This window comes from Bos javanicus, chromosome 16 (assembly GCF_032452875.1).
Source record: "Bos javanicus breed banteng chromosome 16, ARS-OSU_banteng_1.0, whole genome shotgun sequence".
NCBI classification, from domain to species: domain Eukaryota; kingdom Metazoa; phylum Chordata; class Mammalia; order Artiodactyla; family Bovidae; genus Bos; species Bos javanicus.
Window position 1 is genome coordinate 80531129 of NC_083883.1, and position 15117 is coordinate 80546245.

Here is a 15117-nt window from a genome sequence, read left to right on the forward strand (position 1 = left end):
ACAAATCAAGTTGCTGTAGATCAAAAAGAAAAAAAAAAAAAACAGGACGTTGTAAATCACCTATAGACTCCAATTCCAAATATACTGAAAAAATAAGACCAGAACGCTGCCTCTGTCCCACAGGCCTTGGTGGCCTGGGCTGGGGTCACAGCCCCGGAGCTTGAGCAAGCTTGGTTGCCAACGCTGGGGGCGCTGGGAGGGTGTGCCCGCCCACGAGTGCCTCTGATAGCCCTGGAGGGCCCGCTCCGTGCTTGAGGCCACAGTGTACAGATCGCGGCGGGCCCTCCTGCGGTGAAGCCAACCGCTGCACCCACACGGGGCTGGGGCCTCGGGGAGGAGCTCTGAGAGCTCCCTGGGCTCCCGGTCTCCTGGGGATGGGCGTCCCACCTCCAGCCTCCTCAGTTAGGGTCTCCCCACCTGTGATGCCAGCACCGACCCCACAGTGCTGTTGCAGGAAGTGGGATGTGCTGGGGGATAAAGAGGCAGGGGGAAGAAGTCTTGAGACACAAGCCTTGGGGTTTTCTTCTGGCACATTCCGCTGGAACTGACAAGCAAGGAACCGGATTTCCCCCGCCCCCCATCCCCCCCCCCCCCCCCCCCCGCCGAGGCCCTGGTCGCCTGAGTAACCAGCGTTGCGCCTGAAGCAATGCTGCCACCCCGTGGCCGTTTTCCGTAACAACAACTTTGACACCAGTCTGCGGGCTAAATTGCTTAATCCTGTCTGACTCTTTGCGACCCGGTGGACCATAGACCGCCAGGCTCCTCTGTCCACGGGATTCTCCAGGCAAGAATACTGGAGTGGGTGTCATGCCCTCCTCCAGGGGAATCTTCCCCATCCAGGGATCGGACCCGCATCTCTTACATCTCCTACATTGGCAGGTGGGTTCTTTACCAGTAGAGTCAACTGGGGAGCCCTGAAACCAGTCTGATGGGCTCCGAATATTCACGAGGGCTGCCGAGCTGGAATGGACTCCTGCCATTCTATGCTCGGAAACGTCCTAGCATAGGTCATGAGAGCTGGTCCTGGGAACTAAATGGACACAGGGCAGGTACACGGGAGAGAAGCATTCACACTTATTTCCCACGGGTTTGATGTGACCCAGGGTGCCCTCCTGAGGAAATTAAGACCCAGAGAAGCGGCAAAACCTAAATGCTCTTCTGTTGGGTTGAATGAAGAGGGGCGATTGTGCAGAAGGAACCACAGACGTGGGGAGGCGACGGAAGATGAGAATGTTGCTGAACCAAGTCTGTGTATGCAGACTTCTCTCCTCCACTCTCTGCCCCTGACAGCAACGTCGTCACGCTCCTTCCAGCAGACGGAGGACATCTTCCATGGGGGGTCGGGTGGGGGAGAGGTGTCCTCTCCTGCTTCCTGGAAGAAAGAGGGCAAGGCTCTGCACACCTCTGGCACCTGCTGTATTGAGGGTGGGGCTGGGGGCTGCTCCCTTTTGCTGATGTTTTTTGAAGTAGCTCAGGGACTTCCTTGGTGGCCCAGTGGCTGAGAATCCGCCTTCTGATGCGGGGACGTGGCTCAATCCCTGGTTGGGGGACTCAGATCCCATAGGCGGCAGGGCAGCTACGCCCAAGCGCCACAGCGAGGGAGCCCTGAGCGCCCCGACTACTGATCCGGTGCCCTCAGGAGCGCGTGCCCCGCAACAGGAGAAACCGCCCGGTGCAGCCAGAGTGGCTGTGGCTCCAGGCAGCATTCCGGTTTCTTTACACCCAGGTTCTTTGCCTGCAGTCTCGCTTCGGACAGGAGGAGGGCAGCTTCTTCTGACCTAATGAGGCCGAGTGGGCAGGGAAGGCAAGACAGCGGGGGACAGGGGACGGGCCTGTTCTCTTCTCTTGTGTTGGGAAGGTGACTCTGCTTTGGCCAGAAAAGATCTGATCTCTCCGTGAATCACCCGGCAAGATGTCTACCGAGAGGAGGAAAAGCAAAGTCCCGAAGGTTGATGGTGGAAGCCGGGGTCTCCCGAGCCGTGGTCTTGGGGGAGGCACACCACACCCCCGGTCTCAGGACCGCTGTGTCTGTGGCCGGTTTGGGGGGGCGGGTCATTTTAAATGCACGGTGCTGCCGCTGGGCCACCTTGGGGCACTGTGTCCAGCCCACCTGAGTGGTGCTGCTGTGCCCACGTAAGACGGGGGTCACCAGGGGTGGCACCATGCCAGAGAAACGACACAGCACTGAGTCACGGAGCAAAGGCACCTCTGAGACCGCGGCTCTCTGAGCTGGATGGAGTTGGAGATCGGTAGGAGATCTGTTTGCTTGTCTGCTGGGTGCGAGGTAGGGGAGCGCCGTTCTCAGCACCGAGAACGTGGACGGGAGGCGACGTCCACCCTCGCCATCTCCCGCTGTCAGCTGCACGCACACCGCAGGCAGCCCAACACGCGGTCAGCTCCCGCAGGCGCCCCACAGGCCTGTCAGAGGGCGGCGACAGCCCCACCCCTTCTTCCTTTGCTGGGGGTGGGGTCTCCTGGCCTGGGGCTGTGCCCTGTGGCACCTATGCCAGGACCCGACCCTCAGGGAGTGGTGCTGCCTGGGTGCCTCAGGCAGGCAAGCAAACTCAGACGCGGAGAGAGTGCCCGTTCCGGAGAGAACGGTCAGCTCGTCAGCAGGGAGGTGTCTGGTGGGTCTCCTGGGGAAGGACGCTCGCGGGTGTCTCCGCACGCGGTCCTGTGCATGGTCTTCTGGGGAAGGACGCTCGCGGGTCTCTGTACGCCGTCCTGCGCGGTCTCCTGGGGAAGGACGCTTGCGGGTGTCTCCGCACGTGGCGTGCGCGCAGGCTGCGCATCCGAGAAGGACAGGAGCAGAGTCGACCTTAACGAGTCCTCGTCCAGGTGGGGTTCCCTGTGGGCGCTCAGCTCACACGTGCGCCATGCTGGCACCACGGGGGCCTCCACTGCCCGCCCTCCTCGTCCCCCAGCCCCTCCTCCACGACAGGTGTTCCCCGGTGGATGTGAACCTGCCACATCTGCACCGACCCCGGTCATCCAACCACGTTCCTCTAGGCCGGATGCTGTCCCCACACTTCCAGGCTCTTGGCCAGCCTGCCAGGGAGTTCACTGACGTCATGGGTCAGCAAGGATGTAACCCCGGCCCACTTCTATACCAGCTGATGGCCTGGCATGTCCCCCGGGCACATTCCCTCACCACTGTCTTTTGGAGCCCCTGGTGACTGAGGTCCCAGAGACACTGCGTCTGCATTTCGGTGGGCATACCTACAAATGTAGCCACCCACCATAAGCCATGGCTGCTAATAGATACTACGCATATACCTGTGGGAAGGGTTGAATTTTTTAAACTCACAACCAGGTATTGCTGAAGAGCAACTGGAACTCCCATACCATGCCGGTGGATGTTTCCAGTGGGGCACCGCTTTAGAAAGAGTTTAGCAGTTTCTCGTCATGTGAACAACACATCATATGACACAGTAGCTGCACTCCCAGGTGTTTATCTGAGAGAAATAAAAACACATTACACAAAAACCTGACAGGGAAAGTCTTTAGGAGCTTTATCTGTGATTGCCAAAGGCTGGAAACAGTCCAAACATCCACCAAACTGTGACTGCAAAGATGCTGCGGTGCACGCACACAGCAGCGCATCCCTCAGCAGGGAAGACGAAGGAGGTACCGAGATTCGTGGAACATGGTGACGCTCAGCAGCATGAACGGGGAAGAGGCAGGCTCAAGAGGAGACAAACGACGTGGCTCCCCTGACAGGACCCTCTTGGGACAGAGAACAGGTGCATGGTCGCCATGGGCCGGAAGTGAGGAAAAGGGCTGGATCCGAAGGCACACGAGGAGCTCTGGAGGCGACGGTGTCCGCCTTGCCGCAGCTTGATTACAATGGCGACTGTGCAACCGGATATGTACGGTGAAAGTTAGGGAACGCTACAGAAGAAGGTGGGTTTTACTGTATGTAAATTATGTCTTAATTTACAAAAGGGATAAAGCACAATGAGACACCAACAGAGCCCTGCTGGAATGGCTCAGACGGAAGGACCGAAGTAGCGAGCGCTGCCAAGCAGGCAGCTGGCGGGGATGCACAGTGATGCGGCCACTCTGGAGAACAGCCCGGCCATTAAACCTGCACCTACCACACACACCAGCCACCGCAGCCTTATTTACCCAGAAACTCGCTCCTGAATTTCTAGAGCAGCTTCATTCACTGTATTCAAATGCTAAAACAACCGAAATGCTCGTCAGAAATCATAGAAAGATAAATAGAGGTAAATTCTAGAAAAGGCAAACCACAGTGATAGAAACCTATCGGTGGTCCTGCAGACCCGGGGGTGGGCTGGGGCCGGGAAGGCGGACACCGGCTGTAAAGGGCGCAGAGCGCCTCTCCAGGGACTGCTCTCCGTCTCGATGGTGACGCGGCTCCACCACGGCACACGTTTGCTAAAGCGCAGCGAGCCGTACGGTAAAAATGGTTTGTAAGGTATCCGTCGGCACAGCTGACCTAGAAACTGAAAAACTGATGAATTATTCTAACAAAACGGTACGGCCTAGGCGCCAGGTTAGAAAACCGTCCCCAGGAAACAGGGACGCGCAGAAACCGCTGTGATTTGTCACAGAGATGGCGCTGCACCGGGGTGCCTGCTCGTCCACGCGGGAAAGCTGGCGGGGCTGGAACCCACACGCAGGTTCCTGAACCTGAACACACAGGACACCGGCATTATGACCTCGCAGAGGGGGAGGGGGCCACGTGATGTTATGCAGAGTGCAGTAAAAATAGATCAGCAGAACGACACACGAGTGGAAACAGCTGCAGGCTTACGCCCTTCCTGGATTTTGCCGAGATGCCAAGGTAATTCAGAAGGCGGGGGGAAGCGTTTTCTAAAAACGGTGCTAAGCAACCGGGTTCAGTGCAAAGAAACGAGCCTCAACCCCTGCCTCACGCCACACGCAAGCACACACTTGAGATGGACACAGACCTAAAGTTAGAAACAAGCGCTGTATCCTGCACAGTGAGGGAAGCACGGGCAAGTGGGAAAAAGAGGCGGCAGCCCCTCAACAGCAGGCGTTCATTTAGGACGTTTATCTGACAAGGGCTAACGCCTAAAGCACGTAAGGGAGTCATTCAAGTCCACAGCAGAAAACAGTAATAACAACTCAGTAAAAAATGGGCAAAGGACCTTTAGAGACATTTCTCAAAAGCAGACACTATGAATGGCCAACAGGTACATGAAGAGATTCCCAACGTCATCAGCCGCCCGGGGCCTCCTGCATCGCAGGGAGATTCTCTACAAACTGAGCTACCAGGGAAGCCCTCATTAGTCACCAGGGAAATTCAAACCAAAACCACAATGAGATATCACCTCACTTTCGTTAGAACTGCTTTTACTAAAATAATAATGTTTTGGCTAGGAATTGAGGGAAAGCAAACACTTGTACACTGTTAGTGGGAACATAAATTGGTACAGCCATTATGGGAGTTCCTCAAAAAATTAAAGATAGAACTAACTTATGATTCAGCAATCCTATTTCTTGGTACTTATAAATCCAAAGGAACTGAAATCAGGATCTCAGAAAGACACCTGCGCCGCCATGCTCATTGCAGCATTATTTAAGAAAGGAAGCAGCCTGAATGTCTGCTGACAGAGGAACAGATGAAGAAAATGTGGTGGATAAACACTGAAGGAAGTATTACACAGCCTTTCAAAAGGTGGAAATTCTGCCTTTTGTGACAACGCGGATGAACTTTGAGGACCTCATGCTAAGTGAAATAAGCCAGACACAGAAAGACAAATACTGCATGATCTCATTTATACTTGGAACCTGAAATAGTGACACTCACAGAAGCAAAGAACAGAAACGTCAGTTGCCAGAACCTGGAAGAGGGGAAGAGGGGGGTTCTTATCAAAAGAAGCGAAGGTGAATAGGCTTCGGGAGCTAAGGTACAGAAGTGCAGCTATAGTCATCAATGCTGTGTTTTATACATGAAATTCGCTGAAAGAGCAGGTCTTAAAGGCCTTCACCGCAAAGGAGGGAAACCAAAAGGAGAGAAGAGAGGAGGAGGGAAGAGGCAACCACGTGAGGTGACTGTGGCAATTATTTCACAGTGTAAATCTGCATCAAAGCATCGCTATACACTTAATACATATAACTCTGGTCAGCCGTAACTCAATAAAGCTGGAGGGGGAAACCAAAACTGTAAAGCTTCTAGAAAGAATCATAAGAGAATATCTTCGCAACTGTAGTATACAATCTTTCTTAAACAGGATTTTAAAAAGCACTGACCATAAAAGAAAAAAAATACATTGAACATCAAAGTAATATATAACTATTTAAATTCTTAAAGTATTTTATTTATTTTGGCCTCACCATGAGGCATGTGGGATCTTGGTTCCCAGACCAGGGATCGAACCTATGCCCCTTGAAGTGGAAGCACAGTCTTAAGCACTGCATCACCAGGGGAGTCCCTATACGTAACTTTTTAATGCAAGAAAAAAAATGTTTTCTAGAGATTCTCTAACCATCCTAACTTCAGAACAAACCTTTGAATGGCTTTTGTTTGCTTGCTTTTTTGTTTTTTGATTCCCAGAGGAGAAAAGAGGGAGGGGAGGGGGAAAGCTTGGAAGAAGATTCAAAGAGGGGAAGAGAGGAGAGGAGAGAAGTCTTTAGTTCAAAAAGTTCTGTCCTGTTAGAAGATCACAGTAGGTGGACTTGTCAAAACCACACTATTATGGATAAATAACACGTGACAGGTGCACAGAGACACACACAAGGACACACACGAAGAGAAGGAAATCCCGCCGTGTGTGACCAGGACAGGCCTTGAGAGTACTACATTAAATGAAATAAGTCAGACAGAGAGACACATTCTGTAAGATCTCAGTGGTCTGTGAAATCTATAAACAAACAGCGCCACAGAAGCGATCAGAATTGTGGCGACCAGAGGTGGGGTGGGAGGGTGCTCTAGAGGAAGGTGATCACAAGGCACAAATGTGCAGGTATCAGGTAAGTGAGTCCTGGCGACGTGATGGACAGCAAGGCAACTGCAGGGGACGCTGCTGTGGGGTATATTTGAAGGCTGCTGAGAAGGTAAATCTTAAAAATTCTCATCATAAGGAAATTTTTTTCCTTTTTTTTTCTTTTTGGTATCTGTATGAGGTGACAAATGTTAATTTATGGTGGTAATCATTTTGCAGTTTATATAAGTAAAGTTATTATTCTGTTCACCTTAAGCTGGGGAGGGAAAGAAGAAAGAACTGAAATACATTCTTAGTAACGATAAAGGCCAGAGAAAGAGAAGAGAAGGGAACTTCAGAGGCCTGGGTAGTCCTGGGCCCGGGGGAGAACTGGAGCTTTGGAAACAACTTGTGATGCCTTAGAGACCAGGCAGGCAGCCTAGGATGGGAGCTCTCCAGTCTGGGAAGGGTTCTTCAATACCCACCCCTCGTCTACTGACTCAAACTGACAGTTAACTTCCAGACTCCTGGGCTTGAGACAAAAGCCTGGAAAGCTGGCTTGCAGACTCAACCCTGGCCTCACCCAGAAGCAGGTACTTGCCGTGGGGCTGGGGTACTGGGCAGCCCCCATTCAAGCTGAATAAGGGTTGTCAAGCAGGGTCCCCCGGGAGGGATGCCCAGGTTCGGCCACCTCAGAAGAGCCCTCTGGGCCCCATCCTACAGCATTAAAGGGTTTTCTCCTTGATCTCAGGGAAATTTCTGCTCTCTGATAAACCCTCAAAGCACATTTTCTATGAGACAAAAATCTTCATGGACAGAACACTCTAAACCTGGTCAAGACGTCACATGATTAGGAATTTCCAGCCACTTAAGGTTTCCACCCTTCTGACCAGCCGGGGATGGGAGAGAGACATGTACTAACCAGCTTCCCTCGGTCCCTCTGATTTGACTCAGAACCTCGTAATCTGTCAACCATAATCCCGGGAAAGAGAAGACTCAGAAGGCAGTGAGAGCTGACAGAGGAGCCCCAGTCGCTGGCCAGTCAGTCAGATCCAGGCGGAGACGCCAATTGAGTCTGAGGTCTGGGGAAGGCCTGATTAACGCCAAGCCCTGCCTGTCCTCCTCTTGGCAACGCGTCCTTTGGGCGGGGTCACTGCTCCAAGAGCGGATGCAGGACAGACGTGCTCCGGTCTCAGCTGGAAGCCCCGACGAAGGGGAGGGGGCTGGACACGACCAGCCCCCTTGGCCTCGGTCTCCCGGGGGCCATCAGCAGGGGCAGGTCAGCAGGGCGGAAAGGCTCGGGAGACTCCAGGAGAGGCGGGGAGGAAGCGGGAGCCGAGCGTGCCAGGCCCACACCTGCCTGTCTCCGCAGGGCTGCTCCAGGTCCCCGGACCGTGCACGGCTGCCTCTGCAAGTACCTCGTGGTCGTCGTGTCCCTGATCCTCCTGGGCTCCTTCCTCCAAGAGAGGCTTGAAGAACAGCTTATGTACAGTTTACTGGTGGTGAGTTCCCGGGGGGAGCTCGGACCACATGCTGGTCCTTCAGTGGGGAGCCTTCCCAGTTACGCAGACGCCCTAACCTCACCGTGCACACTCTAAGGAGAAAGCTCTGGAAGGATCAGAAGTGGGTCAGAGACAGGATCAGTGCTGAGCCAGCCTTGATACAAAGTTGGGGTAAAGGCGAGGAGGAGGGGAGGGCGTTCACGTGCGCAGGGGCTGCCAGGACTCGCCTGCCGGGAGGGCCGCCCGGGGGCCATATCCCTGAGCCCTGAAGGAACTTCCCAGCGGCAGGCACTGCTGCACCTGGAGGAGACCGAGTCCTGCACGGGCCACGCCGGGGCCTAGAGCCCACGCTGTTCTGGAAGGCTTCAGACCAGCCCGAGCTTAGCGTAGAGTGGGTAAAGAAGGTGCTTCAGAGACGTGTGTGCGGTCAGAACTGGGTGAAACAGAGCTAAGCACAGGACCACCACCAGCCTTCAGCGTCCGTTGCAGAGCCCAGCACGGGCTGAGCCGAGAGGTGACCTTTGCCAGCTGGAGGGTGGAGTAGTCAGACACGGGCCAGGTGGAGGCAGGTGAGTCTCCATGCTGCATAAGCCAGGCCCTTCCCGTCGGCCTTCTGCACAAGCTGGGGCCCCCCCACCCCTTTTAGAGAGCCCTGTGTGTGCCCATGATGAGAGGGTGCTGGTTGGCCGCATCCCGGGCTCTCCTGGCCTGGCTCTAAGGGGCAAGCCCAGGGCTGATGCTCACCTTACTCTGAGCAGGAGGAAAAGAAGAAGATACTGTGGCAACTCAACCAGCAGCAAATCAGCTCTGAAATCAAGAACCATCTGCAGGCCTTCAAGGACATGCAGAAAACCTCCCCAGGGCTCCAACGCGCCAAGTACAAGCTCCTGGCCGGGGCCCCTCCCCACAAAAAGAGTGAGTAGGTGCGAGGTCGTGGCCAGACTGGGAAACAGCAGACCAGGGGCACAGACCGGCCAGGAGAAGGAGGGCGGCCGGGGCGGGCGGTGCAGCTGCCGGTGGGGACAGAGGGTGCTCCGAGCCTGGGCCGGCCGCAGAGTGCGGAGCAGGCATCTTTGCTCTGTACCTGCCACCCCCCAAATGAGCAACACGCTAAGAAGCACAGAGCAGCCTCTTAAGGACTGTCCATCAGGGAAACTCACTCAGGACAGGCCCCTCGGGGAGGGGGACAGGTGGGAGAGCGCCCGCAGGAGATGAGAAGAGAGCCTGGCCAGACAGGGAGGGGGCAGCGATAGGGACCTCTGGGCTCTGCACTGCCAGGCCCCGTGGGTCTACACAGTTCCCCAAAGAGCCTCCAACCCAGGTCTGGCAGACACACAGCCACTGGGTTAACTCTGAGGTCAAGGCCAGCAAACATCCCATTGGACCTGGCAATCTTCTCCATCCGAGGAGCCTTGTCCTTCAAATGACACCCCCAAGCCCCCCGGCCCCCGCCCCAGCCAACAGCCTTTCAAAATAGAGAGGAGAGCAAGCCGCGTCCCTCTCCTGCCCAGCAGTCAGCCCTCCCTGGGAACGGAAGTGGGCGCTCCTCTCGGGCACTGGCCCTTAGGGCGGCTGTGCGGGGGAGACCTGGGACCTGCCCACCCTCAGGAGGTGCTAACTGCCACCCCCGCCCCAGAGCTGCTGACGGTGGGCATCTCCTCGGCACTGCATCCCCACGAGAGCCACCTCCTGGACGCCCTGCGCGCCCTGTTCCAGGCGTCCTCAGGCCCCGAGCTGGGCTGTGTCGTGGTGCTGGTGTCCCTGTCGGACTCCGACCCTGAATGGCTCAGCCAGACGGTGGCCAACATCTCTGACCTCTTCCAAGCACACATCGAGGCCCGGCAGCTGCTGGTGGTCCGGGGCCAGCTCGGCGGGCCCCCTCCCCTAGGCACCCTGAGACCAGAGGACCTCCCCTCGTCCTGCGAGGCCCTGTACTCCGTGCAGAAGGCCGACCACGCCCTCCTCATGAACTTCGCTGCCAACCTCTCCGAATACTTCCTAATGCTGGACGACCAGGTTCGCTGCATGCCCACGTTCATTTCCACCATCTACTGGACGCTGTCTGCTTGGAAGGAGCTGCCTTGGGTGACCCTAGAGTTCTCTAGCCTGAGCTTTGCGGGGAAGGTGTTCCGCTCCGGCGACCTCCCCCGCCTGGCCTCCTTCCTCCTCGTTTTCCCCAAGGACACGCCCACGCACGTGCTTCTCTCTGAGTTCCCTCCTCTCCTGGCCCAGAGCACGCCAATCCGCTTCGGCTCCTCAGTCTTCTACCACGTGGGCAACCGTTCTGGGCTGGAGAGCGCCTGCTTCCCTGCAGACAAGGAGAAGGTCTTTGGCGAGCCCGACAACCCCACAGCCAGTGTGCGCACGGACATGGTGATGCTGTCCGACAACATCCCGCAGTACGCCTACACCCTGAACAAGGAGAGCTTTGCCACCCTCAACCCCGTCCGAGGCAACTACCTGACGGTGATCCTGGAGGAGCCCCAGAAGGTCACCCGCGTCGAGGTGCTGACGGGCTCCGACAAAGAAGGGAAGCACCAGCTGCGGCGAGGGCAGGTGGAGCTGGGCTTCGGGCCCCTGGAGGACCTCCAGGGCTGTGCTCGCTACACCCTGCTCGGCCCCGTGGTGGAGGGACGCCTGGACCAGATGGTGTCTTATGAAGAAGACTCCCTGGAGGCGCTGGGCTGCATCCGGCTGCTGGTGCTGGAAGCCCAGGAGTCCTGGCTTCTGATCAGGCAGATCAAAGTCTGGACCACGGAGTATGACGAGGAAGAGGAAGGGTAGACCACGCCGCAGGGAACCAGGAAGGGTGGGCTTGGGGATGGAATCGGCTCGGCTGGCAAGAAATAAAGGTAGAAATTGGTCAAGGCCTGTTCACTCTTGAGCTGGACGACCACGTAATTTGTTCTCCTACCCGGGACACTGTTGAGAGTGATAGTGAGAGGAAGCAAGAGTGAGACTACACAGGTCAGCAGGCATAAACCGGACCACCCCAGGCGAGCTGAGAGGCGCCGTCACCCCCAACTCTTGGTTTTCGTAGGCTGCTTCAGAGGGTAGGCGCAGACCGAGGAGGGCACCAATGAGACAACACTCTTCTGGCTTCCGGGGGCCAGAGCAAGGGAGGGAGGCACCAGGAGCTGCCTTGATTCTCATCCACACACAATTATAACATCCCAAGATCTTTCCAGGAAGGACCTGTCGCTCCACCATGGTCATGACAGCACCATGATCATGGAGGGGGCTGACGGCAGCTCATGTCCACACGCCTGTCTCGGTCAGGTCAGGCTGTTATATTCCAGGGGTTATAAACAACGGAACTTTACTTCTCATGTCCTGGAGGCTGAGAGTCCAAGGTCAACGTGCCGGAAGGTTCAGTGTCTGGGGAGAGCCCACCTCCTGGCTCACAGACGCTGTCTTTCTGCTGCGTCCTCACACGTGCACCAGGGGGCAGGGGGCTCTCTGCCTTCTTTTATGAGGCACCAATCCTATTTTTGAGGACCCCTCCCTCAAGCCCCATTCGCCTCCCAAAGGCTCCACCTCCTATTGCCATCCCCTTGAGGGTTAGGATCTCAAGGTATGAGTTCTGGGGTCGGGGGGGACACATATACACCGGAGGAAGACCCAAGCCTCTAATGTGTCAAGGTTTAGACCTTGCTGGAGGAAAGTCTGCTTACCTGGGACTCAGGAATGGACGCTTCAAGTATTCATGAATCTTCTAGAACTGTGTTTACATACATGCATTTTTCTAAGGAGAGGGCAGTTTACTTTCCCCTGAGCATTGAAATGTCCCCTATCTGCCTCGTAAAGTTATGAATAGCTGAACCAGCAGCTATAACCTTCTAGAGGAAAGAAACAATATGTAACTTAGAAATCTTTCTATTCCCATCGAAAAATAAGAAGTCAGAATTACACATTCCTGCCTGTATCTATTCAGGAAATATTTGGGTACAGACTCAAGGTTAGTAGTAATAATATGAACCAAACTTGAGTGACACCAACAAAGAACTTAATGCAAAATCAATAATTAAAATTAAATGCAACATAGGTACCAGTTCTCTTTCATTTGATGAACGAAATTGATGAAGCCCAATAAAAACATAAATGAAAGGGTTTTGTAGGGTTTTGAGGGGGTTTTGAAATTTTTCCTGAAGTTAACTTTTAAAAAAAATAGTGTTTGAACATAAGTAGTTGCCTCTCCCTGAGGTATTTATTCTCCACTTCACTAGAAATGGAATAACACCATGGAAGACCGTGCATGCGCACGTGCTCAGTCGCTCAGTCGTGTCCGACTCTTTGCAACTGGGGACGGCAGCCTGCCAGGCTCCTCTGCCCATGGGACTCTCCAGGCAAGACTACTGTACTGGGTTGCCATTTCCTTCTCCCGGGGATCTTCCCTGACCCAAGGATCAAACCTGCATTTCCTGCGTTGGCAGGCAGATTCTTTACCAGTAAGCCATACATCTAAAAAGATAAAAAAAATACCATGTTCCTTCCAATATGTGTTAACCAGTAAAATGAACGCAAAGTCTTTGGGTGAATTTCCATTTAAAATTTTGATAAGGCTTTTTTCAGCTGACAGAAACCCTTTTTGCATTAGCCTGATAATTCTTCCTTACCTTGATATCTTGCTGTTGCTTTCAGTCAGATGCTATATGTATTTTGTTCAGCTTTTCTAGTTGTCTGAAATAAGAAGTTTCAAATTACCTGATTGCTATTATAAAAAAAACTTTTAAGTATGACTTGAAAAGATCTTCAAGACACAACCATTAAATGAAAATACTCAGGCTTCATTACAGTATTTTCAATACAGAATTTATTAATTTATGCAAAAATATCTATACATTTCTATTCAGTGTAATCACAAATAAACTACTGAAGATTTTGCTACTAGCAGTTTTTCTGACTATGAACCCTTATATTAAACAGGGCTTCCCTGGTGATCCAGTGGTTAAAAATCAGGGGACACAGGTTTGACCCGTGGTCCGGGAAGATCTCACTTGCCTGCTGCTGCTGCTGCTGCTGCTAAGTCGCTTCAGTCATGTCCGACTCTGTGCGACCCCATAGATGGCAGCCCACCAGGCTCCCCCATCCCTGGGATTCTCCAGGCAAGAACACTGGAGTGGGTGGCCATTTCCTTCTCCAATGCATGAAAGTGAAAAGTGAAAGTGAAGTCGCTCAGTCGTGTCTGACTCTTAGCGACCCCATGGACTTCAGCCTACCAGGCTCCTCCATCCATGGGATTTTCCAGGCAAGAGTACTGGAGTGGGGTGCCAATTCACTTGCCTAGGGGCTACTAAGCCTGCGCAGCCTGGCGCCTGTGCCCCACACGGAGACAGCACCGCCACTAGAGGAGCCCTGCCCACTGCAACTAGACAAAGCCTGAGCGCAGACAGAGACCCAGTGCAGCCAAAAATAAACAGATGCAGAAACTCTTTAAACAAAATAAAACAACTAAATACACCAGATGTAAGACTTAAAAGTTGCTGTTATGTGTATTCAGTCCAGTTCAGTTGCTCAGTCGCGTCTGACTCTTTGTGACCCCATGGACCGCAGCACACCAGGCTTCCCTGTCCATCACCAACTCCTGGAGCTTGGTCAAACTCATGTCCATTGAGTTGGTGATTACTGGGATGAAAACAATATATGAAATTCTCAGAGACCGAATAATTAAACAAAAATGGGACTCCAGATAGGTCAACAACGACTTAGGCTGGTTTCGCCCTGAGGGAATTCAGCGTCTGTGATAGTAGGTGGAGTGGGGTGCAAGCAAGGAGCAATGGATGGGATCACCCAGGATTTCAAGATACGGGAGACAATCAGCTAAGCAACAATACCGCGAACTACACAGTCAACACAAAACTGGAAACGCGCACGGAAACCAACCAGGCGGCGGCTCAGCAAGTCCCAGAGAACTGGAGAGGCGCTCCAAGGCCTCTGGCGACACGTTAGCTTCTAACCCACCTGGTCTCCAAATTAATGACAAAAGGAAAGATTTTTAAACCCAGACTTGAAAAATAAACACATATTTCAAAATAATTTATAAGCTAAAGAAAAATCATTACGGAAGTTAGAATATATTTACAGCTGAATCATAATGGAATTACTAATAGGAAAACTTGGGTCATGCAGTTAATCCTGTTCCAGAAGGAAATTTACAGTCTTAAGTGAAAATAAGTGAGACTAATAAATAAACGAGACTAAAAATTAAAACGATAAGCATCCATCATAAGAATTTAGTAAAAATAGAAGAAAAAAAAACAATGAAGATATAAGAAAAGATGTCTTCAATATAGGCCAAATTTAACAGCATATGAAGAAGCATCATAAAGAGAAAGAAAAGGCAAGCTACACATGGGAGTATTGTTAACATGTAACAGACGAAGATTATCCACCCAGAAATATATAAAGAACAAGTAGAAATCAATGAGAAAAAGACAGGCAACCCCATGGGCCGAAAACCTCAACAAGGAACCCTGCAAATGAGGAAGTGTTTCACAAGGAGGTCCTCTCACTTTTCCTCAAAGAACTGCAAATAAACATCAAAACGTCTGAAGTTAGGAAGTACCGCATGTCGGAAAGAATGTAGAACGAGGGTTGGTAAACTGCAGCTAGCCCTTTGCTTGTGGACCAAACACAGCCCATGGACTGCTTCACCAATACAGCTGTGTCGGAGCGCGGCCATAGTCACTTTTCTACACGCT

The 15117-nt window shown here is 53.1% G+C and overlaps 1 protein-coding gene and 1 long non-coding RNA gene across 3 annotated transcripts; one reads left to right on the forward strand and one right to left on the reverse strand.

Annotated features, from left to right (window-relative positions):
- Positions 1-608: 608 nt before the first annotated feature.
- On the reverse strand, positions 609-4653 carry LOC133227341 (uncharacterized). Of its 2 annotated transcripts, none has more exons than XR_009729801.1 (3): positions 3308-4653; positions 2111-3048; positions 609-1916 (listed from the first exon to the last, which is right to left on the reverse strand). It is a non-coding gene; the product is annotated as an uncharacterized LOC133227341 (long non-coding RNA). The 2 variants fall into 2 exon arrangements; XR_009729800.1 differs by having other exon boundaries at positions 609-2784; positions 2964-3048; positions 3308-4639.
- A 46-nt stretch (positions 4654-4699) lies between these two features.
- Positions 4700-11300, forward strand: LOC133227332 (alpha-1,3-mannosyl-glycoprotein 4-beta-N-acetylglucosaminyltransferase-like protein MGAT4E). Its single transcript, XM_061381771.1, has 4 exons — positions 4700-4810; positions 8287-8416; positions 9175-9331; positions 10053-11300. The coding sequence occupies exons 1-4, from the start codon at positions 4803-4805 to the stop codon at positions 11198-11200; spliced, it is 1443 nt and encodes a 480-aa protein (XP_061237755.1). The 5' UTR covers positions 4700-4802; the 3' UTR covers positions 11201-11300.
- The last annotated feature ends 3817 nt before the right edge of the window (positions 11301-15117 follow it).

Coding starts and splice junctions, on each gene's coding strand:
- LOC133227332 (XM_061381771.1), top strand. Junction 8,417..9,174: donor TTATGTACAGTTTACTGGTG/GTGAGTTCCCGG, acceptor TACTCTGAGCAG/GAGGAAAAGAAGAAGATACT. Junction 9,332..10,052: donor GGCCCCTCCCCACAAAAAGA/GTGAGTAGGTGC, acceptor CCCCCGCCCCAG/AGCTGCTGACGGTGGGCATC.